The sequence below is a fragment of the Nothobranchius furzeri genome, chromosome 10, assembly GCF_043380555.1.
Source record: "Nothobranchius furzeri strain GRZ-AD chromosome 10, NfurGRZ-RIMD1, whole genome shotgun sequence".
NCBI classification, from domain to species: Eukaryota; Metazoa; Chordata; class Actinopteri; order Cyprinodontiformes; family Nothobranchiidae; genus Nothobranchius; species Nothobranchius furzeri.
Window position 1 is genome coordinate 38,649,332 of NC_091750.1, and position 24,531 is coordinate 38,673,862.

General features: G+C 47.0%; 1 protein-coding gene across 4 annotated transcripts in view; it reads right to left on the reverse strand.

The window, feature by feature from the left end:
* ralgds (ral guanine nucleotide dissociation stimulator) overlaps positions 1-24,531 on the reverse strand; it is a 41,289-nt gene that overhangs the window by 1,506 nt on the left and 15,252 nt on the right. For 2 of the 4 annotated variants that reach the window (XM_070555622.1, XM_015960261.3), the window contains exons 2-15: positions 9,216-9,520; positions 9,040-9,114; positions 7,337-7,530; positions 7,052-7,176; positions 5,659-5,874; positions 4,913-5,016; positions 4,737-4,821; positions 3,269-3,346; positions 3,052-3,138; positions 2,943-2,975; positions 2,731-2,852; positions 2,563-2,658; positions 2,277-2,481; positions 845-919 (exon numbers count right to left, since the gene is read on the reverse strand). In XM_070555622.1, coding sequence (XP_070411723.1) covers positions 845-919; positions 2,277-2,481; positions 2,563-2,658; positions 2,731-2,852; positions 2,943-2,975; positions 3,052-3,138; positions 3,269-3,346; positions 4,737-4,821; positions 4,913-5,016; positions 5,659-5,874; positions 7,052-7,176; positions 7,337-7,530; positions 9,040-9,114; positions 9,216-9,520 — 1,800 coding nt within the window. Of the gene's footprint in view, positions 1-844; positions 920-2,276; positions 2,482-2,562; positions 2,659-2,730; positions 2,853-2,942; positions 2,976-3,051; positions 3,139-3,268; positions 3,347-4,736; positions 4,822-4,912; positions 5,017-5,658; positions 5,875-7,051; positions 7,177-7,336; positions 7,531-9,039; positions 9,115-9,215; positions 9,521-18,779; positions 19,118-23,405; positions 23,646-24,531 lie in introns of those variants that run through there. The other 2 variants (XM_015960260.3, XM_015960259.3) reach the window with 2 other exon arrangements.

A 24,531-nucleotide genomic window follows, 5' to 3' on the forward strand; every position in this document is an offset into this window, starting at 1 on the left:
CTAGCTTAACCAGCTAACGTGCTCATCTAAAAATAGCCCCTTTCACAACCAACTGAATGCGTACGGTTCCGCTTACGCCAACATCGTACACAAAAAATGCTGAACACTAACTAGAAATTCACAACATTTTTATAGACATAAAAGAATCTTGTGTGTTGTTTATTGGGTCTTTGGCAATTTAAGACACTTGGAAACTGGATTTAAGGATAATTTGTCATTTTTAAGGATTTTTAAGGCCTTAAATTTGGAAAAGCACATTTAAGACCCTTTAAGGACCCGCGGATGCCCCGTTTAGAGAGCCTCAAGTAAAAAAGAAAACGATCAAACGATTTAATAATAAAAAAGGGAAAATGTAACACAGGATCCCGAGAAAGGCAGAACTGGTAGAAACAGCAGCATGAGGAGAAGCTAGTGAGGAAGAAGAGGATGAAGAGGGGGTCCCACCAAAGCCTGAACAGGCCAGTTTAAAGGAGTCCACTGATCTCAGGCTCAGGGGGAGAGAGGTCCAGAGTCTGGGGGCCACAGCAGCACCATTGGTCTTCAGCCTGGCCTGAAGGACCAGCGTGGGAGGCGGAGCTTGTAGTTCCCAAGCTCTCCTGATCTGGACTTCCTGTTTACCAGTGTGGGTTTGATGTCTGTGTCATTGCCTGCAGGTCCAGATGAAGCTAACGCTCATCTTATTATTAGGATCACGACTGCATAACATAACAGCTTTTGTTCAGCGCTTGTGGTGAAATGGTGCTTTTTAAATAAAGTTGGTTTGAACTCCACCTGAGAACTTAACCCTGAATGCAGACATTTCTTTAATTTCATGTAAAAAGTGTCTCTGGAGCCCCAAACCTACTGTTGATGTTGTCTCTGCTGTTGGAGCTTCTCTCCCCAGAGCAGAAACGGTGAGTTTCACCGAAGGCGTGGACGTCTGGAGACAAAACACAGAAAACGGTTTAAAACCCGACACAGCCACTAATGTCCCATGATTAATCCACATTTAGTTCCCGCTAGAGTTCACGGGTAGACTTTAAACATTTCAAAGGTTATCTTTAGAGTCTTCTGCAGCTTCAAACTGAACAGATTCATTATGACCCAATCTCAAGGCAGTCAACGGGCAAGTAGGCAGGGTACACCCTGGACAGAGAGCCAGTCCATCGCAGGGCAACACAGAGACACACAGGACAAACAATCCTGCACACACACTCACACCTAAGGACAATTTAGACAAACCAATTAACCTAACAGTCATGTTTTTGGATGGTGGGAGGAAGCCGTAGTACCCAGACAGACCCCACGCGTGCACAGGGAGAACATGCAAACTCCATGCAGAAAGATCCCAGGAGGAGGGATGTGATACAGAAACAGCTGATCACATTAGAAATTTTTTAAAACGAGGCCCCCCGCCTCCCGCCTGGCCCCAGGTGTCCCCCGCCTCCCGCCTGGCCCCAGGTGCCCCCCGCCTGGCCCCAGGTGTCTCCCGCCTCCCGCCTGGCCCCAGGTGTCTCCCGCCTCCCGCCTGGCCCCAGGTGTCTCCCGCCTCCCGCCTGGCCCCAGGTGTCCCCCGCCTCCCGCCTGGCCCCAGGTGCCCCCCGCCTGGCCCCAGGTGTCTCCCGCCTCCCGCCTGGCCCCAGGTGTCCCCCGCCTCCCGCCTGGCCCCAGGTGCCCCCCGCCTCCCGCCTGGCCCCAGGTGCCCCCCGCCTGGCCCCAGGTGTCCCCCGCCTCCCGCCTGGCCCCAGGTGTCCCCCGCCTCCCACCTGGCCCCAGGTGCCCCCCGCCTCCCGCCTGGCCCCAGGTGTCCCCCGCCTCCCGCCTGGCCCCAGGTGTCCCCCGCCTCCCACCTGGCCCCAGGTGCCCCCCGCCTCCCGCCTGGCCCCAGGTGTCTCCCGCCTCCCGCCTGGCCCCAGGTGCCCCCCGCCTCCCGCCTGGCCCCAGGTGCCCCCCGCCTCCCGCCTGGCCCCAGGTGCCCCCCGCCTGGCCCCAGGTGTCCCCCGCCTCCCACCTGGCCCCAGGTGTCCCCCGCCTCCCGCCTGGCCCCAGGTGTCTCCTGCCTCTCGCCTGGTGACGGCTGGACAGCAGAACGGGTTCAGAGACAAACTCTGATTAATGGGGAGAAAACGCTCTTTTGCAGAAAATAAACAGAAGAAGAAAATGTTTGACAGAAAAGTTTTAAGTGCTTTGTGACATCATGTCGTCAGGAGCCTATTTTGGCCAGAAGGGGGCAGTATAGTTTCCTGACAACCCAAATGAGGGACTGAGACAAAACTAAACGATTTCCTCGTGTTCACCTTCCGCTCGTGTCCCTCAGGTGAATCAGACAGGAAGCTAGTGTTCACGTCCTCCAGGTCCGAACCGCTGGAGCTGACAGAGGTGACGCTCAGAGCGTCGCCGCTGTCCCCCCCTCCCCCTCCTTGGTATGGTCTGTAGTGCGAGTGGTCGAAGGACTTGGAATGAGAGCCGCCGCCGCTGGAGCCAGCCTCCGCAAGCTGCCGGCTGAAACAAAAGGAGGAGGGTCGAGTCTGTTAGCTTTTAAACGAGAAGAATTGCAGATAAATGGAACTTTCGGCCACGCACTCGCTCCAGCGCTTCATGATCCCTCCGTTCTTCTTGGCTCTGAGCGTGTTGCTAGCGGACTCGGACAGAGGTTCGATCTCACAGGACAGGTTGTAGCTGCGAGACAAGAAGCTTCATTGAAACCCCCAAAACGCCCGATGCTCCTTCCTCAGACTTCCGACGGATTACCTTTCTGCCTCGCTGAGTTTGTCCACGCATGTGAACCACTCTCTGAAGTGGCTGTCCTGAGTGAAACTGTAGTTGTTGGAGGCCAACTGGAGCAGTTTGATCTGAGCGATCACCTCAAACTCCTGCAAGAGAAGAATCCAGCGTTGAGCTCCCTCTGGAGACCTTTTCACTTCCTTTATCACATCTTAAAGCAACAAAAAGCTTAAATTCACCTTTCTTCTCTTTTCAAAGTTGATGAGACCACCCTGAAAGAGAGGATCACAAACGTCAGCTTCAACATGAAAACACGTAACACCCAGGAAAAGCCAGTTCCGGTCGGACCTCGGTGTAATCCTTCATGGCGGTGTCCATCATCACAAGATCCGTCAGGAAGGTTCCCAGGTAAGGAATCGTGCCCTGCATCACGCCCTGTTCACAGGTAGACCATCAGAGCAGAGAACGTGTCAAACCTTTAATGCCACCGGAGGACCGAAGAACCTGCAGAGACTCCTCCTGCCTCTAGGTGGCGCCTAAGGCTGCTTGAGGGTTTCAGACTGACCAGGTCTCTCTGCTGCTGGTGTCTCCTCTGCGCTCGCTTTGGGTTGATTTCCAAAGTTGCAAACTTGGAGGTTCCCTCCTGATGGACAAAGAATCAGACCGAGTTACTTTTCCTGCAACCCTGAAAATGGAAACAAATGTGTGAAACGAGGCTTTGAAGGTGGAGCTGGAAGGAGAAATTACAGATTAGTTCAGCTGAGGCACGATTTAGGTTTATTTCATCACTAAAAAGTTTTCTTTGTTGCCGTTTTCCAAACAGGAAAAACCTCATCGGACTCACTTAGGAGGGAACGTGGGAGCAGATCCATCTCCTGCTGTCCCCCTCCCCCACATTCCTCAGAGTGATGTAATGCAAGCAGACCTTCTGCAGATCACGAGCCGAGCCTGGTCTAAGGCTGATAGAGAGCAGAGCGGGCAACGCCCTGCAGATATCTACACCTGCTTCAGGTTTCCTCCCGCTGACATCAGCAGGGAACCCCCCACCCCCACGTGTGCCTCTAGCTCGCCGATTATTATTCTGAAGATAAAAAATTATATAGTGTGAAGCAGCTGGGATGAGAATCAGCTCCTCTAAATCGGAGACCATGGTCTTGATTTGGTCTTGGCCTTCTCCGGGTCAGGGATGAGGTCCAGCCTCAAGTGGAGGAGTTTAAGTATCTCGGGGTCTTGTTCACGAGTGAGGGAAAACTGGAGCGTGAGATGGATAGGCGGATTGGTGCTGCGTCTGCAGTGATGCGGGCGTTGTACCGGTCTGTCGTGGTGAAGAGAGAGCTGAGCCAGAAGGCGAAGCTCTCAATTTACCGGTCGATCTACGTTCCTACCCTCACCTATGGTCATGAGCTTTGGGTAGTGACCGAAAGAACGAGATTGCGGATACAAGCGGCCGAAATGAGTTTTCTCCGCAGGGTGGCTGGGCTCTCCCTTAGAAATGGGGGAGAGGGAAGTCTGGGCCTCTCGGCTGAGGCTGCCACCCCGCGACCTGACTCTGGACGATCCATGGAGATGGATGGATGGACAACGGCCTCTCAGGTCAAATGGCATAGGACTATGAGACGGGAGAGTGGGGTGAAAGGATATTATAATGTAGCTGCTTTCAAGATTAAAATCTGGAGGCACTTCACAACAACAATAAAAATAAAGCCGAAAAAGATCATAATAAAAACTGGAAGGAATAAAGAGATGAGGGTTAAAAAAAAGCCATAACTGGACGAGCTTGTTTTTATCATTTTTACAGTTAATTCAATTAAAAATAATTTCTAATAAACGTATAAAGATTTAGTTTATTAAACAAAAACAATGTGGTTGAATCAGGAAAGGCGAATTTAGACGAGGCTCGTTGCTGCTCACCTGCTAACTTAGCATCAGCGCTAACAGCTAACACGGTCTGGGTGTACTCTGACACTTCAGTGGTCCTCGGCGTTTTTCTGAGTTTTGTTCACTTCCGAGCCGGCCGACAAGCCCACACTCACCTTCACCAGCAGCTCCCGGCTCAGAGAGTAGTTGTTGTCATCTGAGAAGATCTCCGACAGCTCGCGGAACGTTCTCACGCTTTCGCTGTGGGCAGAGACAAAGATCCCAGCATGAAGAGGATGAAGTGTGAACCAAACGTGTCCGTCGACAGCGCCGAGCCGAGCGCCAAACCCACCGAGACACCTCCTCCCAGGTCCTCTTCAGGCGGTGGATGGAGTTGCACTGAAGAGCAGAGAGGATGGCCCGCAGCGAGGAGAAGTTCTTCAGGATCCGACACTCCTGAAGGAGTAAAGCAACACGGTCAGACACAACCAGGTCTCCAGTTCAGCGGCAGCTGATCCCGACAGTTACACCACATGCTGGTGAAGGCTTAACCCTAACCCTAACCCTCAGTCATCCAGGTCACGGTCATCCAAAGGTTTCCAGATGAAGGCAACTGGACTGGACCTCTTTGGTTTCCTGAAGATGTTTCGCTCCTAATCCAAGGAGCTTTGTTAATTCTGACTGGATTACGGGAGAGTCACGCTACAGTTTATAAACTTGGCTCTCCCATACTCCAGTCGGAATTAGCAAAGCTCCAGTGTAAGCTACTGGAAACGCCAATAACATTTCTATTGGTACCAATATAACAGTGGCATATCTACTGCATTACAGGTCAATCCAAAATTACGTTCAAAGAAAAAAGTGTTTGTATATTACATACTACAACAGTCTGCCATAGCCCTGCAGCGATGGCAGGTGGCTGCTGCGGGGCAGCCACACACCGCTGCAGGTCAAACAAGGTGTGTGTGCGGGGGGGGGGGAGCTTTTCTTATGCGAGTGGAGTTCCTAACGATCGTCGTGTCTCTTTCAGCCCCCGCTTGATAGGAAGAATTTATTGAATAAAACAACCCGAGCGCTGGTTTCAGCCCCAACACCCACCCGCGCCACGTCGATCCACCGCTCCATCAGCCGAGCTCTCTGACTGGGCTTCAGCGTCGGCGTGCTCAGGCAGGTGGTGATCACACAGTTGGTGACGGAGTTGAACTGAGCCACGGTGGCTCGGATGGTGGGGGCCAAGTGCTCCTTCCCCTTCTTGTCTCTCTGAGACCAAATGCCCCCCAGGCAGTGGTACGGCACCACCTTCTTGAACAGATCCTGGGCAGACAGAAGGACACAGGACATTAAACCAGAAGGTTCTGGTCCATGCTGCCCCAGAACCACAAACTTTGTCTCTCTGGTCCATCTGCAGAAGCAAGTATGGCAAGCTGTTACGTGAACAAATGCCTACTTTGAAACAATAAACACATTTGGTGTTTTTTAACTGAGCAGAGAAATTTAGTCTGTTTATCATTCTAGTATCACTTTTTATTTTGCCTCGAGTCCAAATGACACACACACACACACACACACACACACACACACACACACACACACACACACACACACACACACACACACACACCAGTAAACTGGTAATATTTTTGATTGACTCCATCTGGAGCAGATTAAAGGTGTGGCTCACTGATAATCCACGCTTTAATGATCATCTCTGACTCTAACGGGTCACTCTGAGTGTTTCATGATAAATGACCCGCACTTGTATAGCGCCTCTCAGAGTAAGGACTCCAAAGCGCTTTACACTACAGTGTATCATTCATCCATTCACACACACATTCACACACTGATGGTGATGAGCTACGATGTAGCCACAGCTGCCCTGGGGCGCGCTAACAGAGGCGAGGCTGAACATGAAAATTATCTCCTACACCTATCTCCTGCAGTAGCTTTTGGTAGAAAACAGACGGTGAAACTCTAGGATTAGAAAATCCTGACAGGTCTACGTCACCCTGTCACTAACATTCATGGATTCACCCATCTGGATTCAAGACGGGGAAGGCTGTTGTTGGTTTAGTCCAGGAAACAGCAGAGAACGTCTCTGCTAGTAGAAGCTAACGTTAGCATTAGCAACTCCACCACACAGCAGAACTCCTCCAGGCATGTGTTCTTTGTGGAGATAAAACACCAGAGTAACACTAAATCCTGCCGTGTGAAGATCAGCTCTGATGTGACTCACTTCTAGACCCTCAAAAAGGCACACCGGAGCTTTTCCCCCCAGAGATCAACTTACAAGGCCTTTATTCCTACTAGAGACCGCTGCAGCATCGATTAAATGAATGAACCACACCTTTAAAAGAGAACAAAGTGACGTAAAAAAGGAAGACGTCATCAGTCTCAGAGTTTTTGTCTAAAACTGAAATTATTGGTACACCCTCTGCTGATCTAAACCGGAGGGACGGAGACACGAGACACGAGAGGACAGAAACATCCTCACCGCATCCATGAGCGTGAACTGCTCGGCCACCATGATGGGATCAAACGACAGGAAACTGAAAGAAGGAATTTCGTCATCGAAGCCGCTCTCTTCCTGCGTAGCGAAAGGACAGCCGATGTGTTCCCCTGGAGGAGAAAAGACAAGTTTCACCAGCACCGCCTCCACCTCAGCTTCACCCAAACGTCTGCTCCGGGGTTTTATCCTCCTGCAGCATCTAAACTCATCACAGTAACTTCAACTCAATAAAAGTGACCTTAAGCAGAGCATCAAGCGCCCCCCCCCTACCATCAGGATCAGGCTCACACTGCTGTCGGCGGTGGAAGTGGGCCAACAGGTTGCGAGCGCGGCGCTCCAGGTCCGAGCCATGGAAGTGGAGGTGGAGGTAAGACATAAGCTGGTGCAGACACTCGTAGTTGGGAGGGCTCCAGAAATCCTCGGAGTACTGATCCAACCACGCACCCAGGATGGACGACACGGTGCTGGACACACAAACGCCATCAGACAAAACATCACACACCACGCTGGAGTGTGCGCAGTTCTGGAACTCAATAAGGGGTGTGTGTGTGTGCTTGTTTATCTGTTTCAGAGGGAGGGGGGGGGGATTTGTTTATCTATTCCAGAGGAGGGGGGAGTGATTTATCTATCTGTTTGGGAGTGGGGGAAGGGGTGTATTTGTCTACCTGTTGGGGGGGGGGGGGGGGGGGGGGGGTACTTGTTTAGCTGTTCCAGAGGATGGGGGAGTGATTTATTTTATCCGTTTGGGGGTGGGGGTACTTGTTGATCTTTTTTGGAGGGGGGGGGGGGGGGTTGTTTATCTGTTACGGGGAAGGGGGGGGGGGGTATTTGTTTATCTGTTTGGGGGGGAAGTGTATTATTTGTTTATCCATTTCAGGGGGGGGGGGGGGGTATTTGTTTATCTGTTCCAGAGGAGGGGGGAGTGATTTATTTATCTGTTTGGGGGTGGGGGTACTTGTTTATCTTTTTCGGAGGGGGGGGTTGTTTATCTGCTATGGGGGGGGGGGTGTATTTGTTTATCTGTTTGGGGGGGAAGTGTATTATTTGTTTATCCATTTCGGGGGGGGGGGGGGGGGGTATTTGTTTGTCTGTTTGGGGGGGAAGTGTATTATTTGTTTATCCATTTCGGGGGGGGGGGGGGGGGGGTATTTGTTTGTCTGTTTCAGAGGAGGGAGGAATGATTTGTTTATCTGTTTTGGGGGGGGGGGTAGAGCCCTGCACTGAAGCCCTAGGCCCTCAAGTCGGCCCGACGGCCCAAGAGCCGGACTTTGGGCCAACGACTGTGTAATTACCTCGGAAACGAGCCGGGCGCCTTTATTTTTAATCAAATTCATAAAAAAAATTGAAACACTTAAAACGCAGCAGTAGAGCCCTGCGCGGGACTGTTTTCTTCATCCCGCTGAATTTCTGACAATTACCGCCCGCAACTGCAACGTGTGTTACACTTCCGCCTGCACCTGCAGTGTGCATGTCTACTCCCGCCCGCAACCGCAAAACTCAGAAATTATTACCTCACAATAAATGAGATGTATTGAGTTTGCGTCCTCAACATGTCATTTTATAGGCTATTCCAGGGGTCGGAAACCCGCGGCTCTTCCATCCATCTGATGCGGCTCTCTGTGCTTGTAAAATAATGAATGGATATTTAAATAAAATGCTTTATATTTTACTGAATTCATTTTATATCTGTAAGTCAATTCTATGTAAAGATTGTCTGCGTAAACCTGAACAGGTCCAACCCGGTCTTACTGTGAGACCGGGTTGACGCGTCACGCTTGTGCGTAATCATAGGCGCTTATGAGCTTGTTTATCTGTTTCAGAGGAGGGGGGAGTGATTTATTTATCTGGTTTTTTGGGGGTGGGGGGTATTTGTTTAGTCATTTTTACAGACTATCAGGTCATGGAGCCTGTGTTATCAACACCCCGCTCCTGTCAGGCCTTTCACTGGCGGGGGAGCGGGCTGCTGCTCTTACTTTCTCAGCTCGGTGCGGTCGTCCTGGGAGACCCGGTGCACGGTGGCAGCAGGAACATTCTGAAGCTTGGCGTATCTACGGAGACAAACGAAGCACTGAGCAACAAGACAGAAAGCGCTTTGCTTCTAGAAACGGTTCAAAAGAACGTCAAACACAATCTCCGAACATCTCTGTACCTGTTGAGCAGGAGATCCAGCACCTGCCTGGTGGTGGCGAAGGATCGGTAGGTGCAGAGGAAGATGGTGACGTAGGTGGAGTCTTTTCCCCTGAAAGCCGACACCATGTACTCCACCAGCCGCTCCAGCGTGCCAGCCTTGATGGTTCGCACCTTGCAGGTCTCGTAGAGGCTCAGAGCAGAGTCCGTTTCCACGCCCAGCCATCGCTGACCCTTACTGGCCGACTGGTGAAGCTGCACCTTCCTCAGCGTGATGGTGAAGATGGCATCTTCCTCGGCCTCCTCGCCGATCTCCTGCGTCGAGCTCTATGGGACGAGAAGCGTCAGACAAGTCTTTAGTCTGGTTTGCAGCGTGGGCACATCCACATACTAGGATTTAACACTGTTTGCTTCAGTTTGGTTAGATCCTGAGAAAAGATCAGACACATTAGCAAATGAACTTATATCATGCATAAATATCTAGGATATTAATGCAATCGATAGAAGTTCATACACCAACTGTCTTGGTCTATATTTTAATCCAAAGATTAAGGTTTAATTTAAGATAATTAAATTTTAGCAAAAGTTTATTGAATCAGAAGCTTAAAGGAATCTTTGCTTATTCAATAACCAAATATAACCATTCTGTGCTTCATTTCAAAGAAGAGTCAGGTTTAGAAAGTCAAGAATTTATTACTAACACTTTTAAAGATGACAATTTGAAATGACAATTTGTAACAGCTTGATATTAAACTTGTTATTAAAAGCTTTACCTGTGTCTGAATGAAAAGCTAAAATGAAATGCGAGGTTTGGATGCGTGAATGAATCTCAGAAGATTTCTTTCAGAGAGAGAAACGCGTTCTGGGTGAAAACTTTTGTTTTTGCAGCTAACTGATGGTTTCTTAGCTCTTTGATGCATGAATTATGAAATCTTCAAACATGATTTTTTTAACAGTTTTTTTCATAAATCTTTAGCTGTGAATGAAACAAATTTCAACAAATACTTTTTTGTTAAATTTTATAATTTACAAATAATTTATTACATGTCCACCTTGGTGGACAGCGTGCAATCTGAACATGAAATATGTTGGCTTGGCTTACTGAAGTCCAAATGGAGGGGCTCAAACGCAATAAAGTCTTCAACAGCTGTGCTTAATAGCAAAAACAAATAAATAACAATTTTGAGTAGCTGTCCACTGTAGTGACCATAATGCATCAAAGGGTTAAAGAGAACGGCATCAGACACCATCTGTCAGGAAGTGCCTACCTCACCCGGTTCAGGAGACCCTCTGAGCATCCGAGATGTCAGGTGGAGATGGTTTCCTCCGAGCACGAGGTTGGTAGAAGGACCTTAGTGCGACTCAAATCGGTCCTGAGGTGTCTCTGGGTCACAACGACTGATGAAACTATTTGCGTCTCAAAATCAATAACTCTGAAGGAGTTTTTGCGTCAGCTGGTTACAGAAACGTTTATTCGGAGCGATTCTATCGGTGTGACAGAACAGCTTAGTAGAGGCTTGGGCGGCCGACCCTCGTCCTCTGGTTGGTTCAAGAACTGAACTTGAGCTGCGGAGATTTGGTTTTAACAAAACCTCAGAACGCGCCCTCTCAGCGTCAGAAAGCTTTTGTCATGGAGCAAAGGCGTGTGAGGTGGTTAACTTTTACCCTGGATTCAGTCCTGCATGATGTGCACACGTGCCAATGACCTTCTGGTTAATGATCACACATTACGGATTGTCATAAATAATAATTATTATTAACCCAAATAATAATAAGTCATTTCAGTAATTAAAGAGCAAGTCACCCCCAAATCACATTTTTTTTGCTGATAAACTATATAAAGGAGTGTCTAATCATGCTGCAGACACGTGTAGTCAATAATTTGGCAGTTCAGTGCATCTTGGTTAAAATTCAAATATTCTGCCTAAAACTGTCAGTGTTGCGCCGTCGTCAGGGAAAAATTCTGCACTGTATTTGAATTTAAATCTGCCACCACTATTGGCTAAGAGGTATGCTATGATGTCATCTGGTATATTATGATGTCATAATTCCATTGTGAGCCTGTGTGTGTTTGTATTTGTTAGCGGCTCCACCCTCTCGGTCTGCCAAGCAACAGCATTTGTTGCATTTTTCAAACATGAAGTGGGAGTGGAGTAAGAATCTGGTAGGGGTGACTTGCTCTTTAAATACATTCATACTGAACCATGATGATTATTTATGATGATTATTATATGATTGTAATAAACAGTAAAAACTGTTTATTAAAATTATTATTTAAAAATCTTGAAGTGTCCTTCATCTTGGGACGGAACAGCAGACGGATAAAAGATGATGTTTAGCAGACTTCACGGCTCCTGATGGTTAATCTGTGGAACAAAAGTTCCAGCTTGACCCAGCTGGGAAAGTGTGACCTTTCTGTCACAAATATGAGGTCATTCATGTCGCTACAGGTTTAAGCAGAGCAGATGAGATTTATCAGGGTCATCAGTGTGACCTCTGACCCCCTCTAATGCCGAGTCAGGGTAGTACACAGAGCCTGAATAGCGTGCGTGAACCCTGACCACCCCAGCCATAAATGATCCTGTGAAGAAACAGCTTTCATTGTGTTTTTCACAATTAGCTTCTGTAATAAAAGAAAACAAAACTAGCGTTTAAGCGTTTTGATGACGTTAAATACAAGAAAAAGCTGAATGCGTTATTATTAGACGTCATATTCACTTAACAGGGTATCTGCAGGTTTAAGAGAGCCAAATTTAAGACTTTTTAAGACCTTTTTTAAGGCCACTTTGACCAAATTTAAGCTATTTTTAAAATTAAATTTAAGCTATAATTCCCAGCTATTGCCTGGAACCGGTGTTAACCACGTCGCAAACGTGGGATTAGCCATCCAGTTACCATTAAACTTACACTTCCCCATGGCGCAAGCTCCCACTAACTTAACCAGCTTCTGTGCTCATCTAAAAATAGCCCCCTTCCACAACCAACTGAATGTGTACGGTTCCGCTTACGCCAACATCATACACAAAAAATGCTGAACACTAACTAGAAATTCACGAAAATTTTATAGAAATAAAATAATTTTGTTTATTGGGTCTTTGGTCATTTAAGACCTTTGGAAACGGGATTTAATGATTATTTGTCATTTTTAAGGATTTTTAAGGCCTTAAATTTGGAAAAGCAAATTTAAGACTTTTTAAGGACCCGCGGCTACCCTGCTTAAAAGTCGACTATTTTGGTGTTAGCTTGGCTTTAAAAACATTGTTTAAGTAGTAGGCCGATCTCAAAATTACAAGTTGAACAAACGGAGGATTAAATGCAGCATTTGTGGCTGTTCCAGGTTTGAGATCAAGTTCAGTTGTTGCAAGTTGACCTTTGACCATAACCTCCAGTGTGTAGTCCTTTCCTGCAGCTTTGGGGGAGTTTGCTTGGGTTCAGCAGAAACGGACTAAACCCGACAGACCTCTCTGTGTCCAACTCCGATCAGTCCTTACATTTAGGTGTCAGTGGAGTTGATAAAGGTGACTGGTTTAGTTGGGGTTAGTCAGGATGCCAGCCTGTGGCTGATGTGAAGCAGCTGCTGGCACAAGAGGACAGAAACATGAGTGATGTGTGCAGAGAGCTTGTCTGAGACGGAGGAAGCAACGTGCTGTAAATCCTGTTTGGTGTCATGGCTGAAGCACAGCTGCAGCTGAGGGTCTTGATGGCGAGCGACTTATCAGCAGACGCTCGGAGGCTGAGCTGCCATCAACGCTGGAAACGAAGCAACCTCGGTCCATTCAACCAGTCGGGTCCTACAATAAAGCTCCGGTTCATGTCTGAGGTTGAGAACAAACTCTCTCTGCCACACTTCAAACAGACGTGAGCTGGTTTGTCTGCAAGCTGAACTCTTAAGACGACGAGATCTTTACTTCTGATTTTCTCAGAGAGTTTTCTTTGGAAAAACCAACAGAGTTATTAAGAGATTCTGTTATAAACCTCCAAAGTCCAGTTTTTGTGTCTGAATGGCTTCACATTCCTACAGAAAACTATCCTGGTTAAAAACAGGAAGTGGTTTCAAACATGGGGTTAAACTGGGATTACTGGAGTAAAGTTCATAAATGTCCTCAGCTAAGTCCTTCCTAATGAACCTCAAACCTAATAAATGCATCAGTTTTTGTAAATTCAATCAAGAAGTTCCAAAAACAGGTTTGTCTGATTTTGTTGTGTGGCATTCAGAACCAGGATCATCTGTTCCCAGCGAGCTCCGGGACTTCTCCTGTTTTTTTTAACAATAGAAAACCGCTCTCTGAGCCTCTAGAGAACACATGAAACTAGGACTGGGTGATGGAACGATATGAAATTTCTGGGCTGATGCAGATATTAGTATCACTAATATGGCCGATAACTGACACCAATACACAGGCATTAATATGATTATAATCACGGTCACGACTAAACAAATACACATCATGCATGGTGGCGCAGTGGTTAGCACTGTTGCCTCGCAGCACGAAGGTTGCAGGTTCGAAACTCGGCTGCGGCCTTTCTGCGTGGAGTTGCGTGTTCTCCCCATGCATGCGTGGGTTTCCTCCGGGTTCTCCGGTTTCCCCCACAGATCACAACATGCCCTGTAGGTTATAAATTGTAAGTCGCTTTGGATAAAAAGCGTCTGCTAAATAAATAAATAAACATAAACATCACCCCCTCACCCTCTGAAACAGAGAAACTGGAAACAAGGTGGAAAAAATCCGGGTTGGTAAAATCGACCTGAGGACTTTCTCTCCACCTCCTACACTTGAAGAAAGGAAGGAAGACGTCTTTATGGGCATAGACACAACACCAGTTTTATTGTTTTGTTTGTTTGTTTTTTAAGCTGCTTAAATTTTGCTTGTGAAAAAAATGTAAGGAACGTGGCTTTCATTGGGATAAACTCAAGTTACACCAAGCTAACCCCCCTTTTATCCTGCCATTGTGTAATATTTAGTGAAAAACATGCGACCACATGACATCACCACCAGCCCGACCCCTGACGAATGACCACAGGCTCCCTGGTGCTGCCTCAGCTTCGCACTAAAGTGGCACCATTGTTTGTTTTTTGAAAAGGCGTCTGACTCAAGTGGCGCTCGCTGCAGAGCCACAAAGGCGGAGCTGCACCAGAAGGTGGAGCTACACCAGTCAGCCCCGCCCATTCCAGAGTCAGCCCCGCCCATTACATCAGAGTCAGTCCAATTCCTTCCAGTTGTCAAGACTAGATAGCATTCTGGAACTAAAGAGGGTGTTATAGCTAATATTGAGGACGGAGTTGAGAAGTTAATTGAACAGTTTTTGTAAAGTTTCCATATAATTAAAAATCTAACTTTTGGAACTTTGTACCGTGTTATATTGTCATTTCCTCATAAGAAACACGCCAAAGCCATTTTTGGCCTCATTCACACATTGTCCTCCCATCTCAGCTTCAATTTGGTCTCCTCCCCCGAAGCGGGTCTGGTCTTGGTTCTCAAATCTGGATATTCTGTGAATTTTCTGACAAATTATTTCTGAAATGACTTCTACTGAGACACCGCCAATAAACCATACATCCCATCTCCAAAGACACACTGGATGGCACAATTACATGTAACGCCACTAGCTCTTTATCAGATATATCGGTGAAGTGGTTATGGAGTCAGATTAACATGCAGTTTTGCACAGGTTCGCCTCCCGGTAGCGGCAGTGTTAGGTAGTTTAAAACCCTTTTTCTTCTTTTCTAGCTACACTGCCAGTACTATGTTTACAACAATTTATTGGTATACCGTTTACAATATAATGACTAATGCGTTAGTTTTTTTTATTTATTCGTTTATTTAGCCAGTGTGAGTCCATTTGTGAGCAGAGTTTCAACTAAAATGTTGTTTAGGAACGACCAAATTCAAAGAACTTTTAGAGACATAAATATTTTGCAGAAAATAAACATTACAACTAAAATATAAACAAATTAAATGCTTCAGCTGGCTAAATAGATTGCTGCCGATCCCACCGAGAGTCGAACCAGCATCAGCAGAGGGGAAGGCAAAACTTAAGTCAGACGATCTTGCCACTGGACCACCAGAACCCATCCAATAGCCTTAAATGCTGTTGTACGCCACTTTTGTTGGAGCGGCTGTGGGCAGATATTCGCTAAAAGAAACCTTTTCATTTCGGGATATATTCAGGCTTTGTCATGTAGCAAGTTATATATATCTTGTTTAATTGGAGCATAGAACATAGCATCAACAATTGTAAACCAGTAACAGCCGTAATTCATGTGGGTCAGGTTAGTTTGCGATAAAGTTGAAAAACAAAACGGAAGAAGCCAGTGGGCTAGGCTGAGTTTGCGTGAATGGGCGGGGCTGACTCTGGTGCAGCTCCGCCTTTGTGGTTCTGCAGCGAGCACCCTCTCGTCTGACTAAACAGCGACCCTCCACCTGATGGTTAGAGGAGAACCAGGTGCACACTGGGACATCTGCAGATCTCCGCTGAATCCCTACCCTAACCCTCCATCCCAAACAGTAAACAGCTAAACAAAGCCAACAGTAGTGTCCATTACAGCCACAGCCCTCGCCAACAATGAGCGTCCAAGGCCTCTGAGGTCATCTGGAAGAGGGAACCACCCACAAAACCTTACCCATGGTTTTCTGTAAACCTCCTCTAATCAAAGGTGTTTCATCACAACTAGAAGTAAAAACGCATCCCTGAAATGAGCCCAAATGCTAATTAAATAGCCCGAGTTAGCACTCGCTGCCCACTTACACGCCACCAGTAGCTGCATCATTTCCCAGCCAACATGAAGAATTTGTGACATTTAAGAACCTTCAGCAGCTTTCCCCCAGCTGTGTCCACATGTCTGTCCTTCCACTGAGGACAAATCTACCAGTAACATCTGAGCTGGTTTCACTGGTTGTCCTGGTGCAGTTCCAGAAGAGAGGACGTCCAGGCAGCTTCAGCTGGATTAAAAGTCTTCAGATTTCTGCAGGAAAACAACATCTGATTCCCTACAAACAAACCTGCTGCCATGCCCCCCCCCCCCCCCCCTACAGACAGACAGGAGGCTTAAGGAAACAGTATGAAGTGTTTTTCCAGGCGTCAGGTCTTCCACAGCGAGTGATCCAACCCGATCCGTCCCGCTTCGCCAAACTGTGTTTTAGTCATTAGGAGCTCATGAAGAACAGCCCTCAGCTCATCCTGCTTTTACATCACAGCAGCAGTTTGGGTTTGCTTTCTTGTGTTCATAATAATAATAATAATAATAATAATAATAATAATAATAAATGCAGATTTGGGTCAAACACATCACAGGACATGCGGGTCACCGGAGTCCTGCGCAGTGTTCTGTTCCGGTTCTGGAATGAATCGTTGTTTTAGATTGTGCTGGAGGAGATTCTGGGAAGCCCGGAACCGTAGGCTGTTATTAAGCTGCCGTGGGAGCAGCTCTGCTGAGTCAGCGTCAGCGTGGAGGATGCAGATAAAGATGAGGAGGGACAACATCAACACTCGTCTCTGGTTTCACCGTCGCTTTGCTTCCAAAAACCCGACAACTTTCAAATAAGAACCACGTCGGCACCGAGCATCCAATCAGAGGCGGGGTGTCCAAATATCAGGATATAAGACTCCAAATCCATCGTCTGCTGCTCAAGTCTGATCTGGCTCGCTTCTATTTCCTGAAACAAGAGCACCAGAGCTCACAAGGTGTGATTTATACTAGAGACCACTGCAGATGTGTTGAAAAAACAAGTGAACTTGGTCTTTGAAGGGTTGGTTACCCCTGGATGGAGTCTTACTTCACCCAAACTTCAGATGTGCCTAAAAGTGGCTTCGCCCGGTGGACCGAAGGAGGCAGTGACTGACGGCACCCCCACATGCGCTATCAGAGTTTGTCAGTCAAACAAGCCTTTAACAAGTGCGTACGTGCACACACACATCTCAGTAGGATGAACGAACAAAGGAACTGCAGCAGGCCGGAGGATTTTCCCTCCACCTCCTACACTAGAAGAAAGGAAGGAAGACGTCTTTTTAGGAGGCGAGCGGCTCTGAGCCGTATTGTTTAATATCAGCTCGAGTGGTCAAGCCTGCTAGAGGCGTGGCCGAGACTAGACTAATTATTATTATACAATCAGGCGATGGTGGCACAGGAGTTAAGCGCTCGCCCCGTAATCGGAAGGTTGCAGGTTTGAGCCCCGCTCAGTCTGTTGCTGTCGTTGTGTCCTTGGGCAAGACACTTAACCCACGTTGCCTGCTGGTGGTGGTCGGAGGGACCGGTGGTGCCAGTGCTCAGCAGCCTCGCCTCTGTCAGTGCGCCCCAGGGCAGCTGTGGCTACATCGTAGCTCATCACCATCAGTGTGTGAATGTGTGTGTGAATGGGTGAATGACTGATTGTGTTGTAAAGCGCCAATGACTGACTCAAAATCAATGTAGTTTTAGCCTGAAGAGGAGCAACGATGACAGTTTAGACAGAATTTTACATTTTTAAATAATAATTATACAGATGATCAGAAAAATAAAGTTGATTTAGGGGTTACTCAAATATACTTAAAGTATACAATGCTTTTTTAAATTATGAACATACAATCTGCAAACAGCTATGAGTTTGTAGAGTTGTAGGTGAGATCAGACCAGGTCTGACAGATGAAGCTAAGTTGAATTAATGCACTAAAACAAATGGAAAATGAGTTATGGTGGATTACGTCACACTGACCAGATTAGCCTATCCTCCCTCTTTCTCTGATGGGTTAAGAAATGTGCTGCGTAATCTGAGATTTACTTTTACTGGAAGTAGTAAACCATCAAAGCACGGAAGGATTACAACTGCTTTCCCCAATCAGAAATATGAGGTTGAGCTTAATATCTACATGCAGAGCGAAGAACGTACAAAACAACGTACAAAACAACGTGGCCTTTAGAGATCAAATCATCATCAGAAGAATTAAAGAAAAACTGGCAGATTGGTTTATTTCACTCTGTTGCTGGATCGATTTTATATGGTTTTATATGGTAAATGTCCTGCATTCATATAGAGCCACATAGGTCACACACACACACACACACACACACACACACACACACACACACACACACACACACAAAGCTGACATAAAAAGTGCAACCCAGCAGAGATGCTGTGACTTACATCACCATGATGGGGTCAGACTCATAAACAGGTGCGCGTGCGTGCGTGTGTGTGTGTGTGTGTGTGTGTGGGGGGGGGGGGGGTCACACACACAGTCACGCAACAACAGTAAACTGATTAAACACCATGAGGTTAACGAGGATGAGCAGAGATAAAGTTCTGGATCAGAACAAACCATTCTGTCAGCGCAGGGTACACACCATCGACATTAATATTAGGCGCACACACACACACACACACACACGAACAAACACACACACACACACACACACACACACACAAACAAAAGGAAAGAAAACATAAATGTAGTTATTGCTTGCTTTGCGGTACAAAGGCTTTGTGATTAATAGTTTACTATTGTATCCGGATGAATCAGACAGGAACCCCGGACCCATCTTACTCCCAGCCACAACAAACAGCATCAGCTAACGGGTCCCCATCACCTCCACCCTCCTCATCCTCACCTCGAGAAGCGGCATGTCCGGGTCCAGGTGGGTGAAGCTGTGCAGGACCACTGGACTGGGGTCCTCGACCACCTCCAGCTTCACCCCGTCCCAAATGTCCCGCACCTTCCATGACGAGTCAAACATTTCGAGCAGCTGTCCCGGTTTGAGGCCGCGCGCCTCGGCGTGCATACCCGGGAAAAAGACCATGGATGCCGGGCGTTTGGTCACAGCGGCATTTTAGAGAGATTTTCTTGGCGTTTTTAAACCTAAAGTGCCGCTGCTGCCAAAGCAGCGGCCCGGTTCGGGTCGGTTCGACCGTAAAATCAGCTCTGTTAGATCACCGCTGCGGCGTGAGGCGTTCAGAATCCTCCTGACTCACACTGAGGGGGTTCTAAGCCACGCCCCCAACTTATTGATGCTTTCAATTGCATCGGAAAACCTTTATTTCTCCAGCTGAGCCGATTAGTGACTGTCGAAAACCCGATTGATTTTAATTTAGGCCGAAACTTTCCGTTTTTGTTGTTCTTTTAATATATCTGTATTTGACTTAGTGTAGCAATCCTATTTATTTAAAGTATTTATCTGTGTCATTAGAAACAACTCAAAAGATAACGTTAACAGCTCCTGTAATACTTTGAAAGGGAGGAACCCCAGACGTTCCTGAAGGCAGCGTTAACTCCTCCGCTCTGACGTCACGCATTGGGGAACGAAGGCCTTGTGTTGTTTCTGCTCGCTATGGCAGCAGGACAGTGTGGGGAAAGACAACAATCAGCTACAGTGGGGGCTCTGCTTTTCTCCTGAAATCACGAACTTATACACAAACAAGCGCAGCTCAACAGTAAACATTAAAAACGTCTCAACAGAGAATCTGAGCCATGGCTCTTCATCTCTCTGTTTACTCCAAGGGGAGCAGTGTTTTACTTTTTCCACACCCCCACAAAATTATCTCCGTTTTAGTATAAATAAACCAAACCACGTGTTAAACTAAACGGAATAATTCCAAAAGTAACTCATATGAAACCAAATAATCTATCATTAGCTGCTACAGGCCGCTTCTGAGACACAGCAGATGCAAAGGAGATTATTGGTTTTGGATCACAGAGATTTAGAGGATTTAACGCCCAGCCGCGCTCCCTGCTGGCCAGTGTCAGGAACTGCTCTTTTTCCAGAATAAGACAGAACTACTGCTGCGCTGTACCCATCACGACCAAATCAGCTGAGCTGTTTGATCTGAACAAAACAGCGGATTACTGATGGTGGTCATTTAGAAAGAAATGTGCTTTAGGATGATCACGTCATCATCTAAACTGATATTTTGTGCTGAGAGAGAGAGAGAGAGAGAGAGAGAGAGAGAGAGAGAGAGAGAGAGACTTTCTCATCACTGAGCTGCACCACATCAAAAGAAGCTGTTCAGATTCAGTTATCGTTCTGATGATCTTACTTTTAGCTACCATTAGATTACATTTAGTGCATTTGAAAAAAATAAAACTTCCTGTTTGATCTGCTAAAGACGCGCTGGAATCCTTGAGAAATTCCTAAACAGCACTCCTGCAAATTCCTGAGCACTGTAACAACTTTGGTATGAAAGAGATTTTTTTTTTACTTCCAAACCCGGCAGCTATGAGCAGAAGTGTGATGCTAATATCCGTCCCGGATCCCTAAACATTCAGAGCACGCTGAGGAGCGGCCATGTTGTTGATTCTTCCATCCGATAGAAATCAATCCCAGAACATGTTGTCATGCTGCCGAGGCTCCGGCTGGTGCTCCCACTTGTTTTACTGCTCCCACAGGAGGGCGACGCTATCGGCCTGCATTCATCTCCAGCTCTCCCACACAAACACAAAGAAACAGCTGAAACTGGGATGCAAAACGTCCAAACTCTACATCAGCATCCAAACTGGTAACGAGAGGCTGTTCCAAAGGCATTCTGGTCTGCAGTTTTTCTCCTGCAGGAGAGCCTTTAAGCAAGGCACCATGCCTGGAGGGCCTATAGACCAACTCCAGCTGCACAAAAATAAATCCAGTCAGATTTATTAATGACTTATGCAGACTAAAAACATATTTAAAGCCCCTCTCAATGACATAATCCTTATGAACCTCAGTGGCAAGGTTCATTTAAATGATGTGCTGTGCTCCCCACTAAGTGTCAGCTGATGAGGCCACGCCCACACCCTGAAAATCTGCCCCAAACCTTCATCTCTTCATCTCTCCTCTACTGAACTTTAGCCGACACAATCAGTGGTTTCCTAGCATCCATCAAATCCAGACTTCACCATCTGACTTCAGAAGGTGATTCATGACCCTTTGTAAACGTGCTGCTCCACAACCTCTGACACAATCATGCTTGTGTCTACAGTACATTTGTTGGCCAAAGCACTGCAAAATGTCCAAAACACACCAGTGAGTAAGGCAAAAGCAACATAAATTAACTCTAATGTAATAAAGAAGATAATAATATCATTGACCGAAGTGACAATAGATCTATTGTAAAGGAGGGATCATCAACAGATTCGGGTCATAACAGAAAATGCTGTTTTTCTGCGGTTCTGAGTCTGGATCTGGAAATGTCCACAAGTAGCAGAGCTCAAAGCTCTGGGTGGTGTGGTGACGGAGGAGTCCAGTAAGCTCTGGTGGTGTCAACCCAGGCTAGAAACAAAGGCTCAAACCGAACTCTGTGCTGAACAGGAAGCCAGTTTAGGAGACCAGGAATGGGTAAATGGCCTGTAATTAAATGGTACACGGACCGTTTTTATACGCCACCTCCTTGGGTTCTACAACCACCCCAAGGCACTTTACAACACAACTAGTCATTCACTCATTCAACTGCCGGTGGTGATGAGCTACATTGAAACTACAGCTGACCTGGTGGACACTGACAGAAGCGAGGCTGCAGTACATGGGCACCTCCAGCCCCTCTGACCAACATCAGAATGTAAGGAAGGGGAAGTGTCTTGCCCAAGGACACAACATCTGCGACTGACTGAGCCTGATCCCACAAACCTCCGGTTAAAGGGCGGGCACTTGAACTCTTGTGCCACGGTCGCCCATGTTTAGGGTTAGAGTTACTGTATTACTGCCCGATGGAAAGAAGGGCTTTATTTTGGGCAATGAGATTCCTCCTAAACACCAAGGAGTTCTGATTGTCCCCAAAAAATACTTTGCTTCCTGACACTGTTCAGAAATTCAATTCAGTTTATTTCTAAAAAGCGCCAAATCAGGACCAGAGTCGTGGTTAGCTGACATAGCTGGTGCTGCAGTCTGCTTCCAGCAGGTTTCCTGCATGTTTTAGATCATAAACACATCTGATATGTTTGATTTAGTTATGATGTTAGCAGCTGAAGTAGCAGGAAATAATACAGTTAAAGAGCAGATTGTGGAAGAAAGTAGTCGAGTGTGGAAAGTGGTCAGTGTGTCCTCCAGCAGTCTAAGCCTATAGCAGCATAACTACAGAGATAACTCTGGATAGCCTAGCCTTTTTAGATGGAGGCATGTTGGAGGCAGGGCAAGGGAGAGCCGTCTTTACCGACTGTACACTCCACCTCCCTCTACTACTCAGAAACGTCTGAATAAATGCCTGACTGTCATACAGATCTGAAGAATATCAGCAAAACAATAAAAAAAGATCCCCCTGAAATCATGGTAAGTGGTCTGTGTGTACAAATTGCCCTCTAGAATCCTAGAACCCCCAAAGGTGCTTCACAACACGCCAGTCATTCACCCATTCACACTCACTGAGCTACAGCAGCCTCAGGGCTAACAGACAGAAGCGAGGCTGTCCTACAACCACTAACAGCAGGGATGGACTGCCTTGCTCAAAAAGACATCATCTACAGACAGGGTGGGGTGCGAACCTGCAACCCTCCTGTAACAGAGAAGGCACTCTGCCACCATCATGTTCAGTGAAGAGAGGTGTACCAAGGATGGAGCCTTGATGAACCCCACAAACAACAGTAAACATGATGGTGATGTGAGGCTAGCAGTCAGGAGCTGGACCATGGAAGCCCTCTCCACAAAGCTCCTGCTGCATCGTGAATCTTATGAATTGTCCAGCTCTACAATCAGCAGCAGGACTTCTGCACATCCCGCTCTGTCCTTCACCCGGGCACGGTGGAGTAGCTTCTCAATAATTTCCTTCAGTCGAAGGTAAAAAAATCACAAAAGCAGAATCTTTTTCAGACCGATCCCTTTCAGAATCGTGGCTAGGTGCTGACTGGGATTTGAGGTTAACCCCAACCCAAACCCTTCCTGAAACACCTGAAAATACTTTTGAACAGGAAGTGACTGAATGCTGATATTGTGTCTGTTACTAAAAATGAGCAGAGAATCTTATTTTAATGAAATAAACCCAACAACATTCATACGATATTAGTGCCATCAGGTCTGGAAAGTTCAAGTTAAGAGCTTTTACCCAAAGCCACAGTTGAAAATAAACATAAAAAGCTTAAAAACTTGTTAAAAATAATACTAAAGATGAAGAACTATTATATTTATTGTTATGCCAGTTCAGGGCTACGTATTGCACAGGAAAGAGAATAAAAAAGTTGATGGTTTTTATCAGAATATCCTCAGACAAACGTGTTTAAAGCTAATCTAAGTGGGGGAAAAATCAGCTGCTGTCTGACAACCAAAGACAAACAATCCAACCTGTGTGTCTCTTCTCCGGACTGCGTGGTAAAAATCCTCTCCGTCCCAGCAGCAGAAATCCGACCTGACCAGCAGCCTGCAGGTCCGCCGGCCCCAGCACCACATAACGACTCTGCTCAGAACCGGTCCAGAAACCCTCCGTTCCAGATGATCCCGGAGCAAAACCCCATCAACGGACCCCCGGGGGCCCCACTCCCCTCGTCGCAGATTGGCCGGACCCTCGCATGTGTTGACTTTACCAGCTGTGTCAACAACGCAAAGAACAACACTAGACAAAAATTAACCTGTTCTCGGAAAACAGAAATCAGTTTTGGGGAAGTTCGGCTAGTCCGTGTGTTCCGTCAAGGGTGAAGTGAAACCTTTCAGCTGGAATGTTGGACTCCTAACAACAAGAGTGGCATGAGGCTGAAACACGCCGTAGCAACCCTGAGAGAAAATGAAAGCTAAACACAACAAGAGGACTTCCTTATTAGACTGCCACAGGAAATGACAACAGAATACCACGAGTGGATGGTCCAGTTTACCTGCTCTGCAGCATAACCTGAAGAGTAAATGGCTTAGTCAGAGTAACCTGGAAGAGCAACAGAATGAGGAAGAATGGATTTAAATGTCAGAAAAGGAAAAGGTGGGCAAAAGTCACCCTGGGTGTTACCATGGCAATAAAATAGCAATTAGCCTAGCATGTTAAAATGTTCATGTCAATATTTTCTTTAGAAAATCAGTTATAAAAATGAGTTTTCTCCCAAGAGTGGCTGGGCTCTCCCTTAGAGATAGGGTGAGAAGCTCAGTCATCCGGAAGGGGCTCGGAGTAGACCCGCTGCTCCTCCACATCGAGAGGAGCCAGTTGAGGTGGCTCAGGCATCTGGTCAGGATGCCACCTGGATGCCTCCCTGGTGAGGTTTTCTGGGCACGTGCAACCGGGAGGAGACCTAAAGGTAGACCCAGGACACGCTGGAGGGACTACGTCTCTCACCTGGCCAGGGAACGCCTTGGGATTCCCCCGGAGGAGCTGGCCCAAGTGGCTGGGGAGAGGGAAGTATGGGCCTCTCGACTTAGGCTACTGCCCCCACGGCCCGACTCCGGATAAGCGGATGAAAATGGATGGCCCAGTTATAAAAAGTTGGAC